The sequence below is a fragment of the Echeneis naucrates genome, chromosome 21, assembly GCF_900963305.1.
Source record: "Echeneis naucrates chromosome 21, fEcheNa1.1, whole genome shotgun sequence".
Classification (NCBI taxonomy): domain Eukaryota; kingdom Metazoa; phylum Chordata; class Actinopteri; order Carangiformes; family Echeneidae; genus Echeneis; species Echeneis naucrates.
In genome coordinates, this window is record NC_042531.1 from 11,199,244 (window position 1) to 11,224,287 (window position 25,044).

Genomic DNA, 25,044 nt, shown 5'->3' on the forward strand with positions numbered 1-25,044 from the left:
ACTCAACATGCAGAAACTCACCAGCTCCCTAAACAGCAACTAATAACGACCCACCAACTCTATGCCATTATATGTGTCCTAACCTGTACATGTCTTTTCCTTGGTCTGCTATTAAATTCAATAACAAGCTCTGTTGGCCTTCAGTGGTTGGAGGTAACATTGTCAAAATTCAAAAAGTTATTTTGTGTTAATCATAAATGCTGTGATTTTTTTAAAATCAAGATTTCCTGTCATCATTACTTGGAATTTTCATCTTCTGTCTAACATAAACTAGGAAAATAAGAAACACTCACATTTTTCATCTGAACTACAAATTCACTTGTTTTAGGCAAAAGATCGACCTGTCCGTCAGTAATTGTATGAAATAAAAACATGGTCATTTTAAATAATAATGCTTTTTTTTTCTTAAACAAAAAACTTCTCAGAATCCTCAGCATCAAAAACCAGATTTGAAAGCATTCACTGTCACATTTTGGGAGAGAGAACAAAAATCAATAAACACGCAACTCTCCAGGGAGAAATGCGCTCTGGGATTACTACCTGGAAACAAGATGATGTTTGTCACCTGTCAGCTGCTCACTGAAGGGATTCCCCAGTGATCCACTGACAGAACGCCAAGGAGGGTTATGCTAAACGAAAGAGAAGGAAATTGTGTCAATCAAGACTCAATGGGAATGCTGACTGGGTCGACACTCTTGAGTTTCTCTTGGCACTGACACAAAACAATAATTCACAAGAGCCAGCAGCTTGACATGCTGTGGGATGTGCCACATCTCTTAGCTGTCATCTGTAGAACATCAAACCATCTGTTGATTACAAAAGGCCTGCCCACTCATGTCCAGCCAAATCTCCGAGGCTTACAAATGGGCAATATCGCTCGACTTGATTTTAATGGATGTCACCCTCCTTCTATTTCCCGTGCATTTACATATCATTTTAGAATAAGAGACAAATGAGTGCTTGTAGAAATTTATTAAGTTAAAATAACACTGACAAAATATACATAATTAATTTCTTTTTAAACTAATCAATTTCTTCTCTTAATATTACAACCTCATTGTAATCCTACAACTTTATGGCTTATGAGGCTTATGACAAAGCCAGAACTTTAGACAAACTTTTAAACACGTGAGGTTATTTAAATTTCCATGTAAAATTCAACCAATACACTGACAAGCAAAATACTATGAGGCTATTAGGGTACGGGCTATCTTTCATTCTACAAAATTAATATAGATAAATTATCTCTCATAATTATATTGTATATAATATATAATATATTGTTATACACATATTTGTGTATTGATATTCTCAGAAAACAAGTGAGGTTTTTTTTTTTATCTGAACATGTGCACCTTGTCCTTTGGGGAATGTAGTGTACTTTAAAGCACATTCTCCACATAGGATCACTAGTCACAATCATTAGTTAAGATTCAAAATGGTAAAACATACCAGAGATGTGCATTTTGCAGACTTTTCATGTCTTCGTTACTTACAATAATGACCATAGGCATAAATCATTAACTAGACTTTCACAATCATTTTCACACCTAAACTTTATGAATAAATAACTGCAGGAAATTGGTTAATAAATAAGTAAATAATCAAAGGATATGTTGATATGATGGTATTTCATATTACAAATCATATAACAAACTACATACAAACTTTAAAACAGACCACATTTTTTATAGTTTTGGTGTATGCAATATCTAGATTAAGAAAGTACAATTTTAAATTAACAACATGAGAAAATTATAAAGCAGGTTTTGCTTGTGATACATCATATAACACAAGTATTGTCTTAAGCACATATATTTACAGAACTAAACTGCAGCACACAATGAAGACTTCACAAACACATAAAGGAGACAGTGACAAACAGTCACAACACAGCCCTCTGTTTTCTTTGCTTTACATGTCTAATCTTACACCCATAGTGAGGAAATGCTGAGAAAGGGAGAGTCGAGTTGGAGTGAAGTGAAGAAAAAAAAGATAGTTGTATGATTGGAAGATATGCAGCATATGTAGCACTATAAAATGTTTAGAAATGCAGTTTTAGAAGTGAAAATTTCAGCTGAGTAAAAGTGTTATTAGCGACGTGTATTTACAGTAACAAAAGTAAAAAGCTCACCGTAAAGCCTCTTCCAGAGTGTTTCATTATTATATAGTGTCTCTGTTATATTGCATTATTGAATAATATGGTAAATAACAACTCAAAAATGACAATGTACCTGCCAGTAGATTACCCCCACAGGAGCTCCATTTGACAAATGACGTTTTTCCCGGCCACTTTAAATAATCCTAGAGAGCTCGGTCTAGACCTGGTCTATATGTAAAGCGCCTTGATGTAACTGTTGTGATTCAGTGCTATATAAATAAATTTAATTTGATTTCACACTTGACTATTTGAAACTATTGAACAAAAGAGACAGCAGACATGTTATGACAAAACAAGTCAAGGTTGGTATTTTGCTAAACTAAGCTGCAAATGACAAGATCATATATTGTACAGACACGAAGAAGGTATGATTATCTCATTTTAGCAAGTAAGCAAATAAGCATATCTGCCAAAGTTTTAACTGTCCCTTCACATTAGTATTTCAACAGGCCTAATTGAATTAATGATGAATGGATTGTGTGCATGTGTTTGTGTAGAGGAGTTGACTTTTCAACAGCAGGTGAACTGTTGTGTTGTGTTGAGCATCCACACATTTAATAGACATGGATGTTGAACATTTCTGAAACCTGCACATGGTGGCTATCTTTAAAATTAAAATCTGAGTTTTACGCTACCATAAAAAAAAGAAGCCAAACAATGTAATGAACAAATAGGAACCAGGTTATATACTATTCATATTAACACTTTTTCATAATTGAAATGTTTATGTAACCTCATTTGTGCCCACACATATGTTTGGGTTTGATTTTTTTTTTTTTGAGGGGGGGTTGTTTTTATGATGAAGATGAAGGATATTGTGTTTAATATTAGTAATAACCAAGTGTTGTAAGATGGTTATACCGACTTTTCTGCATAGCCACCTGTGCAAAATGTCTCAGCATTATGTCTTTATTTTTAAGTCTTAGCTGTTAGCATTCCAAGTATTTCCAAAAGAACCCTTTGACATTTCATCTGTGATGTTAATAATTGGTATTCCTCTGCAAAAAGAGAAGACAGAGTAATTTACAATTGTAGACATTTAAAATGTAATATACAAGTACAAGTACATAAATTATAAGTGAAACTTACTTGTATCCTTCTAATGGCATTTGTTCTGCTCCTTCATCTTCTGCCAGCATACTCTGCTCCTCCTCCTGAAGATTGAATAAATTAATATGAATAAAAAACACCTGTAAATATTAATGAATGCAATTGCTTGTGGGTAAGCATGTTGTGGCGAAAAAGTACATAGTTATAGCAAACAAGAGCACCTCTTCAAGCTCCTCAAGCTTCTTTTTCTTGCTCTCTGGCATGAGATCATCAAGCCAGCTCAGCTCTCTCTTTGTGAAGATACAGTCCATGAGCTTCCTGATAAACACCAGAGCTAAAACCTGCAAGATCAACACAATGAAAGTAGCTGAGTCAGCAAAAATGTTAATGTGTTAATGGGATTAGCGCTGTTGCCCCACAGTAAGAAGTTCACAGGTTTGGTTCCTGGCCTCGGGCCTTTCTGTGCGGAGTTTGCATGTTTTTCCCGTGTCTGCCTGTGTTTCCTTCCACTGTCCAAAGACATTCATGTTTGGGTGAATTGGTGTCTCTAAATTGACCATAGGTGTGAATGCAAGTGTGAGTTGTTGTTCGTCTCTGTTTGTCTTTGTGTGTTGGCTCTGTGGCACCCCTTGCCCAGAACGTTGGCATTGTTTGGCTCGAGCAGCTCCGCGACCCAGAAACAGAAAAAGTGGTAGAAGGTGGATCGATGGATGTTAATGGGATATTTTAGTGTGTGTGTGTGTGTGTGAGGGTAAAAAAAAAACAACAACACAGCAAAACTAAAATGATCCTGAACAAAATGCTCTCCTCCTCCACTATTCATATTGTAACTGGTGTTGAGTTGAGTGTTGAGCTGATCCCACAAGCACACTTGTACTGAAGCACTTAACACTTCAGTTCGGAGTTGAGTGAAAGGTGTGCTGATTACATGAAGGGCCTACAGATGGGAGAGTTGGACTGTGTACACACCATCATAGGAAAAACAATGGCAGCCTTGGAGGTTTTGATGACCCAGAGCAGAACCAAGCAGCTGAGCTGGATAATGGTGAACAGGTGCACCTTCCTCAGGGGTACATGTCGTAGATAGATGAAGTCTGGCTGGTGCTTGGCTGGCATGCCAAACAGTGTCAGTCGGTCAAAAAGCTGTAAAGGAAAAACGATCAACAATTCTTAAGTAATCTTTCCATGGTGTTTACTATTTGGGTTATAACAATCTATAAAAGTGACGTAATATGGTTCTGAAGACCAACAAATGTTAGTTAAATGCCATTAACTCTGCTCTCATCAACTCAGCTGTTTTCAAACATTTTTATGATATAAATATTATATAGTACACCGCTCCTCCATCATTAAACACTCAGCCAGCTATCTAGTGGAGAAAGTTCAAGCTAAAAGTAAAAGGTAAAATGCTATGTCTAAATGAATGACTTAAATATGCCAGTCCCTCTGATAAGTGCATTTTTGTCTTAATATTTATACAAAATTGAAAACTAACGTGTATTACAAATTGAAGAAAAATAATATGTAGGCTGAACAGGGCAATTAAATAACAGTCAGGTGTTGTGCTAATCCTGATAACACACTAGTGGCCAATTAACACCTTTTTTATCTGGGCAGAGAGACAATATGGAGGCAACCCCCGTTCATGACTTTGGGAGGGTTAACAGCATACACAGTATCTGATAGAGGAGGCTGCAATGAATAATACTGACCAGCTCTCTCTTAAATTAAACTGAATGAAGTTGAGGTCATCAAGGTCTGTTAATTTTATTTTCAATTTGTGAGTTCAAATATTGATTTAATTGCAGTTTTGGCATGAAATATGAGAAAATGAACATTGCTCTATTGTATAGTCGCAGGCAAGTGATGCATAGATAAATAGACATATAGATATATACTTTATTTATCCTATGAAATAATGGTATGTAGTGATAGACATTAGCAAAAAAGGTTAGATTAAATTCAATAAAGTTCATATAATCAGAATAACATTTTTACCTGAATGCCTCTGAGAGAAGATGCACCCATGTAAAGAAATACTCCATATAACACTGGCATAGGAATGAACTGAAGAACAAGGAAAGTCTAATGTCAGTAACACTATTTTGTGAGTGCTCTATGTTAAAGGTTCATAGCCAGGGCATATTAAATATCTACACCAAAATGGACAAATGATAAAAATAATACTACCTTCAGCACAGATGTCATGAAAACAGAACAGCCCATGAGGGTGAAGATCATGAGGCCGGTAAACCGTTGTTCTCTGATGCCAAGGAACTTTGGCTGCTCGCCAGGAGCAGAGCACTCAGATTCAAGTTTCAGGCTGTTGACGTGTGTGATGGAGAGGACGGTGGCTGCTACGAACCAAGGTAAGCCCATCAAAGAGCACACACCAAGCATCAGCCCCACCATGAACAGATCCAAATGGTACCCACAGCCTTTCTGAGGACCAGAACATGAAGTTTAAGATGAATAAAAGAATAAAACAGAAGTACTATAACCAAGACACTATTGTAATGCAGTGCATAACCAGAGCTCAGAGCTGGTACAGGAATATACTTTGAGTTTGTGCTCCTTCCTGTTGATGATGACAGCTGTGATCTGCTGGTCCATGAAGATGAGGATGGTGCAAAGCAGAGCTGGGATCAGAGTTATGACTGCTGTCCACCAGGGGTTGGGTCCCAGCGGGTTAATAAACCAACCTCGATCATCTCTGGTTGGCTTATGGATTGTTGGATTGACATAAATAGTGATTTCTTGAAAATATATTTACTTAAATGTAACCAATGTGTAATTAAGCAATTTATTTCAAGAATTTTCACAATGACATTTTCTTACCTTAAACACACTGGGAACCTTTAGCTTTGGAGAGGGAATCCCTAAGGCATAGTCAACTAAGACCATTGTTAGGATGGCGAAGAAAACAGCGAAGTCACTGATGATGGACCTCACCTGATAAAAAAAAATGCTCTTCAATCATACTGTTTTCTTTATCGTATCTCATGTAAACAAATTTGAACTGGCTCCATTAACACAAATTTTTCATTTTCTATCTATCACAAAGGGGCAGTACGGCAGCATAGCGGTTAGTATTGTTGTCCCACGACAAGAAGGTCGCGGGTTTGGTTTCTGGGCCTGGGGCCTTTCTTTGCAGCGTTTGTATGTTCTGCCCGTGCCTGTGTTTCCTCCCACCATCCAGACATGCATGTTTAGGTTAAATAGTGACTCTGAATTGTCTGTAGGTCTGAGTGTGAATGGTTGTTTGTTTCTGTCTGTCTCTGTGTGGTGGCCTTGCGATGGACTGGTGACCTAACCCCGCCCTCGCCCAATGTGAGCTTGGATTGGCTCCAGTGCTCCCCAGAACCCGGAAATGGATAAACGGTAGAAGATAAATTAATGTCTATCACACAGTTCTCTTATCGGACCACTAGAGTGTACCATTGCACTATGCAGAGAAATGAGCCTTGTCTTCATACATTGCAGTTAAAAACAATGTACCTTTGTAGGAAAGTAGTTGCTGAACTTGAACTCCTTGAGGAAGGCGGACATGAAGACAGTAGAAAAAAAGAGAATGACACACCAGAAGAGGACATCAGGGACATATGGTCCATGTGGACCACAGGCGCTGCCCACAAACTCGCCTCGCTTTTCAATACAGTCCTGAAACAATAAGTAATCATATAATTAGCAGTGCAACTGTTGCCAGCATATTCTAGGCATCCACAAACAGAGTTTACGCACGATTGCATCAAAATTAACAAACTACCAAGAAATTTGATTTTAGAGTGATTTGCAATAAGTACATTAAGTATAATCCAGCCCACATGCCCTTCATCTTCGGTGCTCAGCATGATCTGGGAAAGCATGTCACTTTGAGAGAAAAAAGCCTAAATGTAATCTTTTGGTCCATCTTTGTGTCACTTGATAATTCCTGCTGTTGTGTCCATTTAACAGCCCATAACTGCATGAATTCCTTTTTTAAATACCATTGTCATATGCAGTACCTTGACTTCCAGTGCTTCCCAGTAGATTTCTGAGGCAGTGATGTTGTTGATCTCCCAGTACTTTAGGGTGCCATTGGTGGGATCAGAAGGCTCAACACATGAACATCTGTGGAAGCACATGAACATCTGGGTGACTAAATAATCCCTTGTTGATCAGGGATTTACTGTACCTCCAAGAATTGTGCTTAGTATAATGTTTTTTTTTACTACTTTAAACAGTACTGTGTTTGTGAATGATGATGCACATACGAGTACATGGTGAGTTTGTCCAAGTTGTTCTTCTTATTAAAGGGAAAGTGTTCCCCCAAGTGAAAAAGTTTCTCCAAGGCCTCGTAGATAAAGATGATGCAGATGAGCGAAGCGAAGGCTTCCTCAGTAAACCGTGTGATGTAACAAACTAGGGAACTGGCATCTGTGGCCACCAGCATAATACAAAGGAAAGCTGTCCACAGGCCAATACAGGCTCTCAGTGAGAGATAAGATAGGCCATACTCCCTATGTGGCAAAGAGGAAAGAAGATTTGGTGAGCACATTTTACCATAACCTACACTGATAATTCACTATTTGTTATTTGTGGCAGATTAGAGAACGCCATTATCCCAATGAAAAGTGATGCAATAAATGATCTATAGGAGGGCAGATGTTTCAGAGAGGGTACATTCATGTTTACAGAACTTATCCAACAGAAAGCAGATAAACATTCAACATGTAATCACAAAATGGCAAGATGATCTGTATGCACAATCAAATTAAATTAAAACATACTTGCAGAATTTGAACAATATCTTTTCAAATACAAGCACTGGCCCTGTGCTGCCCAGAATGGTCAGAGGCTGTCCAGCAAATAGGGAATAGGCTATTCCAGTTAACGAGGCTCCAAACAGCGACTCAATTGCACTCTGGGAAATGAAAATAGGACAGGAAGATTACGGCTTTATCATACTGAACTACAGCTGTGTTAGTACACAACAGTGTACAGCAAGTTTTGGCAGTAAATTGATAACATTTAGAGGAAAAAGCAGGTGATTCACTATGCGTCCTTCTGTTGCCTCGCCCAGTAGTCCTCCAAAGGTGATGACAGGGGACATGCATGCACAGTAGAGGAACAGGAAGGAGGCCACACACTGCAGACTAATAGCATCAGTGTAATCAGACAAGTAGTGAGGTGCCTTTCGCTTGATGTCAAGGATGAGACCACCAAACCACCTGGAAATATTAACAGAAATTAGACACTTGTGATTTTTTAAATTACTAATTCAAATTTTCATCACAAAAATGTCTTTTTACTAAAACAATTAAAAAGTGTGTATTTTTTTTCCTGTTTCTTGAGCCATTTCCCCTGTTGTGCCCTTCCCAATGCTCAATAGTGAGTATGGCTTAGTGTGGTATATTCTTGTTAATAGAGATCTCAAGGCAGGATGTTTCTATGGAAACCACTTTATGACTACAACAACAGACCGCATTTACCCAGAAATAGACGACCAGTATTACAGCATACAGTTTGTAGAGAAGTGGCATTTTTCAGTTTTATGGGCTCAATATTTAAATATAAGCAGAACCTTCAATATGTAGTGATCAAATATATATTTTGTATATATCAGGTACCGCAATTGAAATATTAAAAAAATAAGTAAACACAGCACAATACCCCATATCCAATTTATCAGTACCTTTTCTCTGCTTCTTCTTTATATGTTACAAATAACAACAAAATACATGTATTGCAGCATGTATGTATTGATGTTTGGGAGGCTGAATAGTAGTGCTAAGCAGGCTGAGCAGGCACATATTATTTTTAACATTTGTATCTAGATCTCAACTATTCTTCTTCTAGTCACAAATTTCAGCATAACACAACACATTGTTATTCTCTTAGTGACTTTCACACCTTCCAGTCCGTTCCAGTTCTGGACCACCATGGCCATCGTGCTCCTCTTCCTCCTCCCCTTCCACTAACCCGTTAGGTAAAATGTTACTTTTCTTCCTCTTCTCCTGTTTTATAAACAGTGCACAGTAGTTGATTTTTTTTTTTAAAGAACAAAATTACTCATGCAATGACCAAGAGTAGACAGAAATTGGCATGCTGTAGAAATCTAAACAAGGGGAAAAAAGAGCTAATTGCAAACTAAAGTCAGACTAACCTGCGATGGCACATTTTTGGGTGGCTCAATCCGTATAGATGGGTCCCACTCTCCTGGAGGCAGGACTGTCACTTGGTCAAGGAACTCATCAATCCCAGCAATCAGATCATTCCGATCTTTAGCTTTATAGGCAACATCATGAAAAACCTGGAAACAGGTTAAATGGAGCATGTTTTTAAAGCATGTGCACTGCTGTACTGTCTGCCAATTTTAAACCATATTTAAACACACGAATCCTTTCACAGCTATGGACAGTCTAGCATCCCACATAAAGAACACGACACAGGCAGAAAAATGCTAGGGTATTAAAACCTGTAGCTTGCTCAATGTGAAACAACAGTTTTAATCAATTGCTTGCTAAAATATCATCAACACTCATTCCAAAGAATGCTGATAAAGCCCATCTTTTACTGTTGATGGATGGCAGCCTAAATCCCTGACAAAAAAGGAGGACACGATGGCTGACTCATAGCCAAAGGCATGTCATAGAAGCTCTGAGCTGTGTATCATGCTGAGAAATGTTCCTTCATTTCAGTAATTTGTTGAGCTCTGCTGGACTGTGAATTTATGCAAAGTGCTTGCAGAAAATCTGAGTTCAACATTGGGTTGAAATTCAAACCAACCCAGCCTCATTTTGAAAATGTTTGTGCATAAATAAAACCTAGAGGATGCTGATTAGAGATAAGGAGTTCATTATGGATTTCTCACCTCATCTGTCATAAGTGTTGCAATGGATCTTCCGATCTCATGATATTGAGGCCCTCTCCCCAAGGGGCCCAGGAGAATAAACAGAAACCTAAAGGAAAAAACAGATCTCTGAATTCAAGTATCTTAAAACGTATTATCAAATAAAATGTTAATCTCAATCTCAAACATAACTGCATTTTCACAATAGAGGTCAGACAGGGTTCAGTAGGTTTAACATGAGGTATTTGTAGAGGAGGTTGAGCGGGTGTTAAAGTATCAGCCTGCATTAACCTTGTGGCGATTGGGACTTCAGCCAGCCCATTGAGCAAAACCGCTGGGGAAAGGCGGACAAATGCCACAACCGGCTTGTTCAGACATTCTAGCTCTCCCACTAACACATTACATGCTTCAGCCCCTACTGGGATTTTCTTCATGAAATGAAGGTCTATCTGAAAGAGAAGATAAGGTACAGTGAATGGAGTAAAAGGTCCTGTCACCCTTTCCAGTTAGTCATTGTCTGAGCAGACACAAAAAACAAGATGCAGTGAGATTGTTCTGGTGGCACATAATTGCCCCTAAACCTTACTGAGACACCTAATTTGTTTTTTTTATTCAATGTGTAACATGTCTCTAAATAAAAAGATTTAGAGATAAAGATTTCAATAGTTTAAAATAATAATAAAAAAAATCTATTCCTTAAAAAACAGCTTGTATAACTGCTTCTGTCAGCAGGGTAAAGCACATGAACAGTTCAAATACTGAATTGGATAAAAGGATAAACTCATACACATTATGTAAAATGTATCACCAAGGATTTTATCTTTTGCTTTACAGTGTCTGATTCCCATGTGGTTATCATGAGTTCTTAATAATCTTTATAATGTTTAACATGGTTGTAATCCTAATCCCTCCCTGGATGACATCTCCATTAAAAAAGACCATCAGTGATGTCCTGTGCATTGTTAACAATACAAAACGTGAAACACACAGTCAAACAGTGCAGCTGTACAAGCTGTGTACCATACCTTGCTGAAGTCTACAGAACTGTTATCTCTACTGACATCCCCTTTCCCGTCTGCGCCCGCCAATTGAGCCTGTGAGGATGACTGACCTGGATGATCCAGATAGGAGAGTTAGAGGAATCAACATGTGTCAAAAATGAATGTCTGAACAAAATTGAATTTTGGCCACAGAGAAGCTGAATCTCTACAGAAAGAAAAAAAGTGAAGATACAACACACATCTCGAAGGCCTCCTTCCCCTGGGCGGCTAAAACGACCCAGGATTTCATTGCCACCTTCGCCTCAAAAGTTATTCAGGCTCCTGGCAACACGATTAGTGACAAGGGACTGACTGGGCTGGTCTAATTTCTGTATTCATTAATAAAAGGGTAAAAAATTTACACTAGCATTTTAGCATTTTAAAGACTAATAGTCTTTAAAATGCTCATAAACTTCAAGTGAAATGTATCATTTAACTTGGGCTTTGAAATAAGTTTTACAATTCCACATTAGTGAAATTACACTGCATACTAGATAACTAGAAAACTCTTTGATATGCGCTGCACACTTTTTGTAATTTCATCATTGAATTCTGGCTGACCCGAAGCTTGTAAAATGTAGTTGGCAATGATATAGGCAAGAAATGCTTTCAATTATGAGTCAATCTAAATATATCCCAGAATCTAGCCACTCAGTTCTTGTATTGTGAAGATTAATAGCAAGCACATTTGTATATTTATGGTGTACTTAGGAACATTGTTTTTTTTAATCAACCTTTACTCGACTAGACAAAAGCAACCTATTTTGAGGTGCCAGTACCAACACAGACCATGAGAATTGTGCTCTGCAGAATATGTTTTTAAGGATTAGCTGGTGAAGGGGCAAATAGTCTGTGTACTACTCAGCACCTGTTGACTTAACTGGGGCTGTGGCAGGTGGATGGGCAGATGGTGGATGAAGCATGCGCAAGTTAAGCCCATATGCATATAAAAAAAAACACATATTGCACATGTACAAAGTATCCACATTTAAATCCATACTGTCCACATCATATATAAAAGCCTAGTAAAGTAATATTTAACTTTTTTTTTTTTTATTTCTGACCCCTTAAAACAAAGTTATGTGTATACAGGCTCCATTCTTAGTTTGTATATGACACATCAAAAGCCAGTGACCACTTCAACTAAAGACTGATTCTTCCATTCCCAGAGTGTTTTATTTAACTACAATGAGGCTTGTAAAGTACATTTGATCAATGATATAGAAATAAAGGAGGAGATTTAAGAAAAAGGCTTTACAAAGATGTGATTTTTCCACTTTCCCATGCTGTCAATCATCTCAGGAATCTCCATCATTAAAGCCCTTAGAGGACTTAAAAGTTCCAGGTTAAGAACCTTTGCAACAGATGACAGAATCTGATGGTGGTACATGTGGGGGCACTGGCTCTGTGCTCTCAGTATGGTGGCAGGTTTTTTGTCCTGTTTCCTTGAACTCAACTCCGGTTTACTCACCATTCTTGTCCAGGTGGACCTCCGATGTTCGTCGACTAATATCAGCTAAGGAGCGTACAATTGGTAGGCGATTGGCAAGCTTCTTCTGATTCTGGTGATGGTGCTTTTTCAACAGTGCTTCCCTCACTTTCTGTCTGAGCTCATCCCCCAATGGAGAGTATAACTCCTGGTGGTCCAACACCATATCTGAGGGAGACATGGACAGACTATTTAGATTCATGTTTAAAGGATCTAATTGAGAGTCTGTTGTCAAATACTGTATGTATTTACCTGCAATCTCTTCAATGGTATTAGCCCTCATGTCAAGCAGCACGGTGCTATTGATGATACAGCTTCGAAGCTCAAACAGACTGTGTAGAGACAGAGTCGCTACATAAGGTTTACTCCAACGCTCTCCGCCATCCTCAACATCTTCTTCAAACTTCAGCCACCTGAAACAAGGGCATGAGTTCCAGTAAGGAGACACCAGCAGACGGCAAATTGGCTGCCAATCTGTTCTAGCTGCAACAACAACATTCATTTGTTCTGGGTCCCATTTTCCTTATTGCCTTTCATCATGGTATCACTGTAAATAAAATATGTCTGTTTTACCATTTTAACAGAGGACCATAAGTCACATAATGAATAGATTCTATGTCTTGATTCACACAGACAAGGACTGAATAAAAATGAAATGCAATTACTTAGTGTAATGGAAACACAAATATTAGACACACAGCTACATCTCTCATCAGCATAAGTGGGATCACCGAGATGGAAGGTCCATTCAATCACAGCTTTCACTGATAACATGCAGGTCATGACTATGTATAAATGCTATATGAAAGACTGGACAGTCTTACAGTACCTGGCACTCTCCCGCCACTCAGAATGCTCTCCATCTTTCACACAGATCTCATCCATCTCTGTAAACAGGTCATGAGGGATATGCTCCTCATTGTCATCCTCAGTGCCCAGCAGAAACTGGACTCTCTGGGAGGGTGTGTCTGAGAACATAAGGACTGGTAAGTGCTCAAAACTGAAACGCCTTATCAAGTATCTTGAGATATCAAGCAGTCATGAAGAAAAGTATATAAAATACTTATTTTCTATGCTGTAACACCTTTAAGTGCAACATTGTGATTAGTACCATAAACAGGAGACTCTCTACCCTCAACCAAGGTAAGGGCGGGGTCCCTGCTCTTCCTCCTGTGCTTGTTTCCATGGTGACGGTGCCTGCGATGACTGCGGTGCCTTGTACTGCCCAAAGGGACGTGGACACCAATGTAGAGAGTCCTGTGGCCTGCGTGGGGACAAGTCCCACAGCTGTTAAAGATAAATCTACTGCAACATGCCTGCCTGAGGATGTTTATGTTTGTGTTTGTGTGTGTGTGTGTGTGTGTGTGTGTGTGTTGGCGTCTGCTCGTCCGTCTTGTGAGCTTTACCAATAATCATTATGGTATCATGGGTCATGGTTAAACACTACGCTGCATGGCTCTATTAAGCTTTGTACCATTCAATGTGAGTTTACTGTTTTATGAATTCTTTAAACTCCAAGCAAATTAATGCTATGTGTTACCCTCATAAGGCAACCAGTTTTAAACAAAGTGTGACTGATTGATTGTGGCATCTAAGATAGTAGTATATAACTATTTTCAAGAAACTAATGTATAGTATGTGTTTTCACATTAATAGAAGTTAACTTACAGATCAAATAAATGTGCAAAATATTACAATTGCCTGATTAGGGATTTGTGTTTGTAAATTATTTCCTTATGTGCAAGGCCCCTATAAAGGCCTGCAGGTGTGTGAATTTGTGTTGCCTGGTTGCTAATTCACGTAACCTTTTTTTACTGTTAAATGCCTTGCCTAACATGTACATGTGTGTCTATGTTTGTGTTTGCACAAGTGTGAGACTGTGTGATAGAGATAGAGAGAGCGAGAAGTGAGAGTGCAGTTGTTTTCACACAGATGAGTCATCCCACTCAGCTTACTAGAGTAAGCTACGAGGATTCAAACAACCACATACAGTATATACAGTATTCTGCAATAAGACTGTCACAGATACACCAAAATAGTAGACGTTCCATGACACAAGTAATTAATTAATGTATTTATCAAGCCCCCATTTATGTTATGTTTTTGAGATTTTAAATAACTGAAACATTATCTCTTTGTACGAGCATTCAATTTAGATTTTGTATACTGCATTCTTCGAGGAAATGCTAGAGTAACTGCTTTAACTATAAATTTTCCTTTGAGAATTCTCCAATTATGGTCACAGACTCTTTCCTATTTCTGTTTACTTGTATTAGACTCAAATTCATTTGCCAAAAAAGAGCTATTAGCAGATATCACAATATCTTGATCATGACTTTTGGCCACTCTGATGTGGTCTTGTGGCAGCCTTGCTGTAGATACAGATGGATTCAGTTTGCTCATATGACTTGTTGGGATTTTCATTGCTTGTAAAAAAAAAAAAATACTGATGTTTGTTCATTTCACCCACTGTTTCTGCCTCCCACTCTGCTCTTATCTTTAACTATGGAAAAGCTGTCAAGAGAAATGCAGCAGTTGCAAAGAGGGGGCGGACTCAGCTGCACCGGCCTTTTAGTGCCTCGAGCTCTTTGTGTTCCTGAAACGTTCAGTGTACATTGAGGTACCTTCAAGATCTTCCTGCTCAAAGTTGGTCCCCTGTTGAGACTGTGTTCCTCCTCTGTCCAGCACCGCCTCATCGTCATTCCTCTGATGGACACATTAAACAGATGTACACAATCATGCAAATTATATCATTCTTATTCTTATTCATTCTTATTTTTTTATAATTCTATTATATACATTTTTATTATTCATTTAAAAAAAAAAAAAGATCATAATTATATAACTAAGTTTCTGACCATAAAGCTGAAACCAGGACATGACACAACATTTATTCCAGCATGCTCATGGCATGTGATAAAATCTGTTGACTTAACGTTCCCTCACCATCCAGGGAATAACGAGCAAACACATTATCTTACTGAATAGTGCATTTACCGTGGCAACTAATTGCACAACTCATCTTGAAGAGGAAGGTTTATCATCTTAGTCCAAACAGAAAGCTTTTTTAGAATGGGAGTGGTAAATTGCCTAACTATGATCCAACTTTGTTGCTGTTCAAAGTGCTCCCTTTGCAGTGACCTGTAATACCTTTTTTAATCGATCTTCAATTCAAAACATCTGGAATCATCACTTGACTGAATTTGGAATAAGTAGAAAAATATGGTAGCAATCTTCCTCCGGCAGTTTATTTATATATATATATATATATATATATATATATCATTGTCTATCTACTTATATAAAATAGTATACACTATCAGTTTATCTTCTACCATCCACATGTATCTACTTATATTGCTATAACCTCAAACATGTGGGTGGTGGAAGAAATATTACATTTGCTGTTTATTGGAGGAGAGATTAAAAGACAACAACTTATTACATGACTCCTATGTTCCATTATATAAACAATTGTTGATGATGATCAGTTGTGATATGACATTACAGCTGAAATGAAAATTATGGCACTGGCCCACACAGAGCTTCAAATGTGGAAATGACAACACCAAAAAAAAAAAAAAAATAAGCAAACATAATCCGTTTGTACTAAGCTTTTGTCTGATTAGAGGAGAAAATCCTGAATGACTGCAGCAAATGTCATTAAGCTAATTAAGCACTTCCTATGGACCTTCCGGCACAACAGCATCACCAGGCTGATACCCCCTCGAGACACCTATTCCACTTGTGACAGCAGTTAATGAGCAGTTATCACAACAAAAACTATTTTTTTTGACAATTCAACAGTAGAATTAGAGAAATGCCGCAGGATGGACTGACAGACAAACATCGCCAGAGCACACGATGACATTAAGCGCATGGATCTGGTTGATAAGAGTCACCGAGAAATTCAGCAGTCTGTGGTGTGAATTTTAGCCTGCTTGTGCAATCACAGAGAAAGAAGATGCGAATGAACAGGTGGTAAATGAGAATTGGTAAAACCGGCAGAAATCGCTCTGTGTCATTTACCACTGTGCTTACAAGGATGCAGTTTCATGACGTGACAAACAATAATTTACACTGTTAGTTTTAAGTCTTTATCCCTGGAGTAAAACTAGATGGTCTGGATGCTGCCCTTCAAAAGGAATGGTCTTTTCCAAGGGAAAAAATCAACATATTAGATTGTGCCAGTGTAATGCGTAAAGAGTTGCACTGTTAAGGGCGCAACATTTTACAAAGGGTTGTCCATCAACTATGTATTCAAAGGTACAGCAGTTTGATGCAATCACTTGTGTTGGCTGACAACTTCTCATTACCACTCAACATAACATACGTCACATGATGCAAGTCAAAAGGTATCCAGGAACTTCACAATATGAACACGAGAGCTGGCCCGTGGATGTATTGTTGGAAATTATAACCGAGCTCGTATTTGGGTTTTAAAATATATCCATGAGCTGGAACAAGGAAGCTAGTGCGGCAACTTCCGGGGTTGGAGATGGAAGCTAACGCGGAAGTAACAAAAACCGCGGTTGTTGAAAACAGGCCAGTCCTCATAGACTAATATGTTTAAATACACAACTCAAGACCAGAAATATGTTTCAAGTCAGATACAAAACCCAATTGGTCTCTATAGCAGATTTCCTCCACAGCTCACGCATTTATACGTTATACGCCATAAAATTATGAGTCACATTTAGCTACATTTAGCTGGTCGCTCGGTGCTAAGCCGTTGGCCTTGTACCTGACGTCACTCAAGCTAACTGACTGGACATAACCGATTATTTCTTGGAAAACACGAAGACCGTCGTCGCTGGGAAGCCTGTGCTACTGCTATATGAGGTGAGCGAATATTATTTACTGTTATTATTTTATACGTCAACACTAACTGGGAGGTGTCCGTGTCTCGGCTTCCTATGTCTGGGTAGTTAGCTTAGCTCACGAACTAGCTAATTAGCCAATAGAGGCTTTTGGCGAGATGCTAAAGCTCCCTGCTGTGCTAACGATGCTAACAGCTAATACCTTCCACAGCCAGGAAACCGGTGTGCAGTCTATTCTGGACCCCACATACTTCAAACCTCCTCGGTGTAGTTTGTTCAGCCGGAGTGTGGCACTGCCAAGATGGCGGCTTATTATTATTATTATTATTATTATTATTATTATTATTATTATTATTGTCGTTGTTTTGTACGTTTACTTTTACTTTATCGGCAGTCCTTAGATTATAATCAGAAAAGACCGGACGAGATCATTCAAGGCTACAGCATAAAGAACTGAGCATCCAGCAACAAAAACAATAACATCCCACTATTATTGTGACACTCCTCTTATTATCTATGTGTTGGTTCGTGTCATATCTAAATGCACATCAATCCTGCATCATACTTTGATCTTCACTATAGAACAAAAGCTAAGGATGTATATTCAGCAATACCAGGTCCACTGCTTCCACAACTTTAGTCTATCAATGCAACAAAAACTGCTCCCATTTAAAACCACCCAATGACCAAGCTTTGATTGTAAATCCTTCCCAGGTCTATTAACATAAAACATATTACTCAGAACTCTCCTGTGGTGTGATCACATGCTCTCATCAGCATTACACAAATCAGTCTTTTGTTTGGAAAAAAAAGAAGTGAGGTAGCTTTTTGCCCTTTACAGAATAAAAGTACCATTTTCCTGTTCCCATTGTTCCTGAGAGTTCTTGCATTTATAGAAATAAAATATTATTGACGTACTACTAAAATACGACATGTTGCAGCTGTAATAAAAAGAAAAAAAAAACCCAGCAGGAACAACAATAGGGAAAAAAATAATATATATATATATATATATATATATATATATATATATATATACATATACATAAAGTGTAAAATGTTTGTCTTAGCTCTTCTTTAGAAGAAGAAATGAGACATACCTGAAATATTCAATTGTACGCATGAAATTTCTGTCCATATGTGCACATTAATGTCTCACTTTCCAATATATATGTAGCAACTATTTCTGAAACAAAAGGATCTGCTGTAATATGCTTTTCCACCAGCATTCCTTGTTTTCTGCATTGGCAACAAATTTTTTCCCTCTCCAATCTGTCCTCCTTCATCAGATCTTCTGTAAAGACTCCAACAGTCTTGCAGACCTTTATTTATGGCAATTCTGTCCTGGCGTTTGGCGGACTTTACAGTCACCTGGCAGGTCTTATTCTCTGTCCTCTCTTGGCGATTCACAGTGTCAACATTCATCCAGTTTCTCTGACCATCTTGCCTGATGTTTTTGTCCATCTTTGTTTCTCTAATCATTCAATTGCAATGTTTCTTGGAGAGAAACAATCCTCCCTTGTTATCTTTTCGCTTATCAACTTATTTTAATTTCTTATTCAAAAAGGGAAAGCCATACTACCTTTGCATACTGTTCAATCACCACAGCAAACCCCTCTAAATGTAGATAAACAGAGCACCTATGTTTGTGACACGATCCAACACTTGCAAAAATTCTAGTATAATTGGGTAAGATCAGAGATTTTGTTTATGATTGAGCTTGATCATGATATTTTCCATCAATGACAAATATGGTTTGGAAATGAAATTATGTTGACAATTTGATTTTAGCCTAAGCTTAAAAACCACGCTCTAGAAATGTAGTAGATAGTGTCACAGATGGCAATATCCATCTTTATATAATAAGGTCAAAGGTCAAACTATGGTTTCAAAAGTTATCTTCTAAGGCATTACAGTTGGCCCTCTGTGGACCATGAATCTTTTTGCCACTTATCATGGGACTCCATTAGTTGTCTCTGAGCAACAATGTGGCATAAATATTGTGAACATGAAACCTGCAAAGTTCTTTTAGCAGTGGGCTGCTACACCCCATCTGTGTGAAGGGCAAACTCACATCATTCCTTCCTATAGCAGTAAGACTGTACAATCAGCACTGCTCCTGGTCAACCTCATACATACACACATCTGGAAATAACTCGCATACAACTGTAAATAATCCCTATTTCCCCTAATTTTTTACTGATTATTTATTTACATTTTTCAACCTTCCTTCTACATTTACCCCCAACCAGGCTGCTCTATTTACTGTCTATGCTTTTTTTTTTTACTCTGTGCTGCTGCTTTGATTGCAATTTCCCCTCAGTGGAATACAAAATGAATTTGAACTGAATCAAAGCATAAAATAATCCCAAAGCATTCATCAAACACCTGATGGCTATAATGTTAACTCGCCATTCTGTGAGATGTGCGATTAATAAACACTGGTGACATAAAGACATGATTACTTATCAAAGCTTGGCACCACAGTGGTGTTGATTAGTGCTCCAATGGCATAGACTTAAGTGTAAAACTCATTTTACACTGTCATTCACAATAAATCCAACCAGCAACAGCTGGCATTCAGAAAGCAAAACAAACAAATAACTGCTTTTACTAAGTGCTGAAAAGAGATCAGTTAAATTCACAGATGGGGGCTGTTCCTCAGCAAAGCCAAACAGATTCGGAGCATTTATTTTAGTACATATTTTTATCTTGTCAAATGCTTGATGCCAGCTTTTCCCTGAGCCACCTTGACCACCAGATGACCATCAAAGTGTTTTGAATGTGAAGGGCACCGCTGTTCACAGCTGCAGTGCCACATGGGCTGGCCAGGGCACTCGGCTGATGTTGATAATCTGTCTAAAAATACACAGGATGTGGATCAACATCCCTGCTCAGATTAAAGTGCCAGTATTTGTAACTAAAGCACCAACCACATTACTCTATATTTATTATGCTATATGTTAACACACAATGCTTACAATGTTAGACATAAAATGTCCGGCACCTTAAATATAAAGTAGAACACATTTACTTTCTGAAATTTTTCTCTGGGGAAGAGCATGTATATTGTACCTCTATGCTTTTGAGTAAGTGCAACATAATCAGTTAAGCCCTCTCAGAACACATACCCACTTGAGGGGGTTACAATGCACACTGAGCTCTTTTGTGTTTAAATGGGTTGAATAGACAAAAAGACAACAATGTTAACATGTCATCACATAATCAAAGCGTTGATACTATTGATTAGATGTGAGATACTATTTTCAGACAATAATGACATTGGCACTGATCTGAAGTTAACCACATTAAAAATTGCCATACTCAAGACAAAGCTCTGAAAAAGAACAGGAATCTAAAAAGAAAATATTGAAGACTCAGGCAGGTGACAGATCAATGAAAAACTAACAAAGTGTCTGTAAAATTTTGGCCTACTACATGCCATAAGAAGAGCTCTCAAAGCTTCTTGGCAGTGATTGTGCAAAACTCCTCACATACCATAACTATCCTGTTTCCTGTTTTTCCACTCATTTTTTTCATTCCATTAAGCCCAGTTACAGCCCAGGCAAAACAAAACCCACTGCTGTCTTTTAGACAATGATCAACCATATACTCTAAAATCCAACTGAAGGACGAGCAAATAGCAGAAAGCTGATGTGATATTACAGGATGTGGCATACACGCCAAGGCAACTTTGGAACCATCAGGGCATTAATGTCATTAACTTTAATGTGGTGCAGAATGCACTGTAATCCTGAAATGTTTCTGCTGTAAACATCTACATACTAAAAGACATCACTTCAATTTTTACAGCTGCTGTTGAAGGTATTTTACAGCTTTAAGCTGTCATTTTGTCAGACATAATATGTGTTTCCTCCTCATTTCTGTATATTAACTCCAAGATGGATTAGTTGTAGTCATCAGGAAAAGGCTGTGTCACTTTTGCAGTTTTATCAGGCTTTAGTAGTCATTATGGGCACATGTGCTTCATAATGCCAGAGAAGATACTCAGCGTCCAACCTTGTCCTACCTGATATTTGAAGAGCCAAGGATCCTCTGAGTTTTCAGGATGCATGAGCTTTTCTTCTGTGTCCTCTCCCAAATAATTTAGTCAGACTGCAGTGTAGTCGACTGAGCCCTGTGGAACAAATTCCTGCTGCCCAGCTTCATGCCATGCCTGATAAATACTGATGCCCTTCTGGTTTGTCAAACAGCTCCAATTTGTGATTGAGCATCTATCAACAGAGCAACCAGACTCATGAGATTATAGCTGTGGCATTAGTCCTGCCGCTCAGTGGTATTTTATCATGTGCAAATCTTGCCTCCTACTCAGCCTTGTCTCTGCATAAAGAAAAGCTTGTCATGCAGCGTTGAATCAACTTGGTCACGCAAAGGAGTTTTTTCTGCAGCATAGTCAGTCATTCTGTGTTCTACTTAATTTGACTGAAGAAATTTTAGCTATGATTTCCCTGCATATCTTGATCATAAAATCGAGTGAATGTAACTCACCAAACTTCTACAGCCAACTGATGAGCCAAAGGAAGATTTAACCTGTTGAAGAAAAAAAAGAAAAACATTACTGTAGTATAACATGTAAAGAAGTAATGAATATTTTTTGGTTGAAATCTTGAAAATGACAAACTTTTGGAATCAACTGCCATAAACATTTTCTCATCAGATCATATTTTCGTTCCACACCAGTGAAAGATTTTTTACTTCTTAAATGTTGACTGACTTTTGAGGTCATGTTGAGGCCCAACATTTTGAAGCCAAAGCCAAAGTGGTACCAAAATCCTGTCAGTCTAAAACCGTCAGCTAAATGGAAAAATCTGTTTTGATGTAAACAGCAAATGGATAATGACAAACAAATCTCTTCCAAAGTGACCAACAAGGACCAATGGGATGGGTCCTGTGTCTCTCTGAGAACATCCTCTGAGAGACATTTATCTTTTATCTGGATTGGATCTAAGAATTTCTTTTAGAGAAAAAAATCTTAAAATATTGTTTGACTTTGTTGAGGATATCTTCCTTAGTATGAATTTGGCAGCTATGACAGAGTGGCACACTCTCGGGACATATGTACTACAATTTACATTAACTTTTATCCAACAATCATACTTCTGTCTGAATTCACTAGATTAACGGGGCATATGCAAGAGGGATTTCACAGCCAAAATATTAGAACCTCACTCAATCACTACAGTAGATTTGTAGTTCTACTATAAATCTATGTTATACTGCAACATAAAAAGAAACTGGAACTTTTCAAAACAGGAAGTCACATTTTTGCTAAATCAGTAGGTCTTCAGTCAGTAATGCAGTAACATCTGGTTAGAAACTGTCATACGGTCATTGTCAAGACTCAAAGTAGTTTTCTGGTGGTTGTTCAGAGCTCTGAAGTTAAAAGCTGCACACTGACTGAAACATCTGTCTCCTGGATCATCTTTTACATTTCTCTATCAGATCTAACGAAGTGGTCAAGCATACAAAGTCCCCCCCCCCCTAAAGATCAGAGGTGTTTACCGATGGCAGCAGCGGCTCTATCTGAGGGCCGTGGTCCGCCGGGTCCATCCTCTCCTCCTGTAGGCGCTCCTCGGCAGCAGACGGTCGGAGCAGAGCTTCTCCTCTGTAAATCCCCGGCAGGCGCAGCGGTGACTGAGCCACCACGCAGCAGCTCACATGTTTAAATCAGCATGATTGGCGCTTCACTCAGATTCTGTCCCACTTCAGAAAAAAACAAACAAACAGGACGCGCTCAGCTTTTCTCTCACACAGGTGACGAAAAGCAGCTGGAGGCAGATCACACTGAAATCAGCATCTCCTCTCCAAAACAGTTTATCGTTGGAGGTTATACAATCTTTTCACACGGTGACTCAGTGAGGACAGGCTTACTATTTTAGCCAGAAAAGCTGACCTTTTCCTCACACACATCCCACACCATCTCTTTAGTTCACAGATAGTCTGCTGAAATCCCCCCCAAAAAAGCACGTATGGGAAACCTTTAAATTAACTCAATATATGAACTGCATCATTTGTAAAACTATTCCACACAAAGTCGTGATTGTGAGATTAATACTATAACTCTGCAGTAATAGAAAGATCAGTGATTAAGATGTACAGTTGGCCTACACCTCTGTGTATAAAACTAACAACTCTGGGCAAATGCGCACACTGACTGGGATCCATTCCAAATTCTCATATGAGAAATGGATCCATCATTTTCCAGAGAAATGATGGTGACTGTTGGCAAATTTCCTGAGAGATCTTTCTTAAGACAGAAGTGAACGTGGCTTGTTTCGAAGTTACTAAAGCAAACGATGACCAGATCTCCACACGAGGCATGAAGGTGCAGCAGGATTAGGGCTGATTTCGTTTTTGTTGTGTTCATATGGGTATTTGCATCTCGACTTGTGAGTTCCGAGTTGTACCTTTTTGGTTTAGGAGCCTGTTGGCGGTGGTGTTGATCAGAGCTGGGGGATTGCTCCTGAAAACGCATTTGGCAGTCCAGTTACTGTCCTCCTGTTAACAGCAGGGATCCCTTTAATAATAGGAAAGTGCCGCCATCTGGTGTAGATCACAATTTGTGCGCAGCAGAATCCAGATGAAAACGAGAAAATTAGGATGTATAATCGAGACTAAAATACAAGTTCGTTTTAATAATTACAGATTTTTTTTATGTGTGCAGTTCTTTGTAGGTTCCACTGGACTGTTCCGACCTCCTGAGATCCACAAGTAGGCTACAGAGTGAAGAGCAGCTCGACCACAGGACCGGCATTTATTTATCGCCATCTGCTGTTTATCCCTGGGAAGGCCCATCGCTGCCTGTCACAGTGAGCGCACACACACACACACACACACACACACTCTGTGACAGACAAAATAGCACAATTCCAATCGACAGCTGTGAACATCTCCTTCACATTGAAATCCCAATTAAGTGCAACTGAGTTTACCCAGCGTTACTTCTAATTATACACGTACATAACTTTATTGACTTTATTGGTTTCAGTGATCAATCATTTTCCACATTAAAAAGGCAAAGGTAAACAATTGTACAACAACAAAACAACAACAACAATGCCATTAAAAAAGATTATCGTTACTATTATTGTTATTATTATTACTTATTTTTATTTTTTTAACCACATTTTAGATTAAACCATCCCATAGCTGCTGAAGGTCTGTGCACACAATAGGCTTTCTTTCTCTTCGTGCGTCATTTTGGCCACCTGACAGTAAACTTGTCAACTTCACACTTTTTCAGATTTGACCTAAAAACAACAGCAACAAAAAAAAAACAACTAAGTTTTCACCCTCCTAAATTTCTTGGCAAACTGTGGAAACACGAAAGTCATTCCACACAAAAGCTTCCGCAACATTATCATTGAGTCAGTGTATTGGCAAAGCCCTTCAGTCAGGTAGGCCAGTTTCTTTTTCTTTTCTTTTTTTAATCTCTCATTATTTTTAACAACCTGAATCACCCTAGATTGTGACGAATTGGCTATAAAAGATGCACGTCAACATGTAATGTAATCGCCGTGAACGTAGTGTTTCCCATTATGAATCCTATTATTTATCTTCCTTCTTTGCTCGATTTTTTAAACCAACTTCCTTTTTTTTTTATTAAAAAATGTCTCGGAGATCTTGATATT

The 25,044-nt window shown here is 38.4% G+C and overlaps 1 protein-coding gene across 1 annotated transcript; it reads right to left on the reverse strand.

Annotated features, from left to right (window-relative positions):
• Positions 1-3,083: 3,083 nt before the first annotated feature.
• Positions 3,084-22,963, reverse strand: slc4a10b (solute carrier family 4 member 10b). Its single transcript, XM_029530586.1, has 25 exons — positions 22,916-22,963; positions 21,902-21,943; positions 15,197-15,278; positions 13,684-13,836; positions 13,402-13,540; positions 12,825-12,985; positions 12,555-12,740; positions 11,069-11,154; positions 10,335-10,492; positions 10,065-10,152; positions 9,357-9,503; positions 9,104-9,207; positions 8,247-8,421; positions 7,981-8,114; positions 7,465-7,710; positions 7,216-7,321; positions 6,710-6,871; positions 6,050-6,163; positions 5,771-5,932; positions 5,402-5,653; positions 5,210-5,278; positions 4,181-4,354; positions 3,433-3,552; positions 3,251-3,315; positions 3,084-3,159 (listed from the first exon to the last, which is right to left on the reverse strand). Exons 1-25 carry the CDS (start codon positions 22,961-22,963, stop codon positions 3,084-3,086), a joined length of 3,249 nt encoding a protein of 1,082 aa, XP_029386446.1.
• Between the last annotated feature and the right edge of the window lie 2,081 nt (positions 22,964-25,044).

Excerpts from the sequence above, each read along its gene's own strand:
- slc4a10b (XM_029530586.1), bottom strand. The coding sequence starts at position 22,963 with ATGGACCCGGCGGACCACGGCCCTCAGATAGAGCCGCTGCTGCCATCG. Across the intron at positions 13,541-13,683 it reads TAGAGAGTCTCCTGTTTATG|ACACACCCTCCCAGAGAGTC; the intron begins GTACTAATCACA and ends TTATGTTCTCAG. Across the intron at positions 5,933-6,049 it reads AGGTTCCCAGTGTGTTTAAG|CCAACCAGAGATGATCGAGG; the intron begins GTAAGAAAATGT and ends ACAATCCATAAG.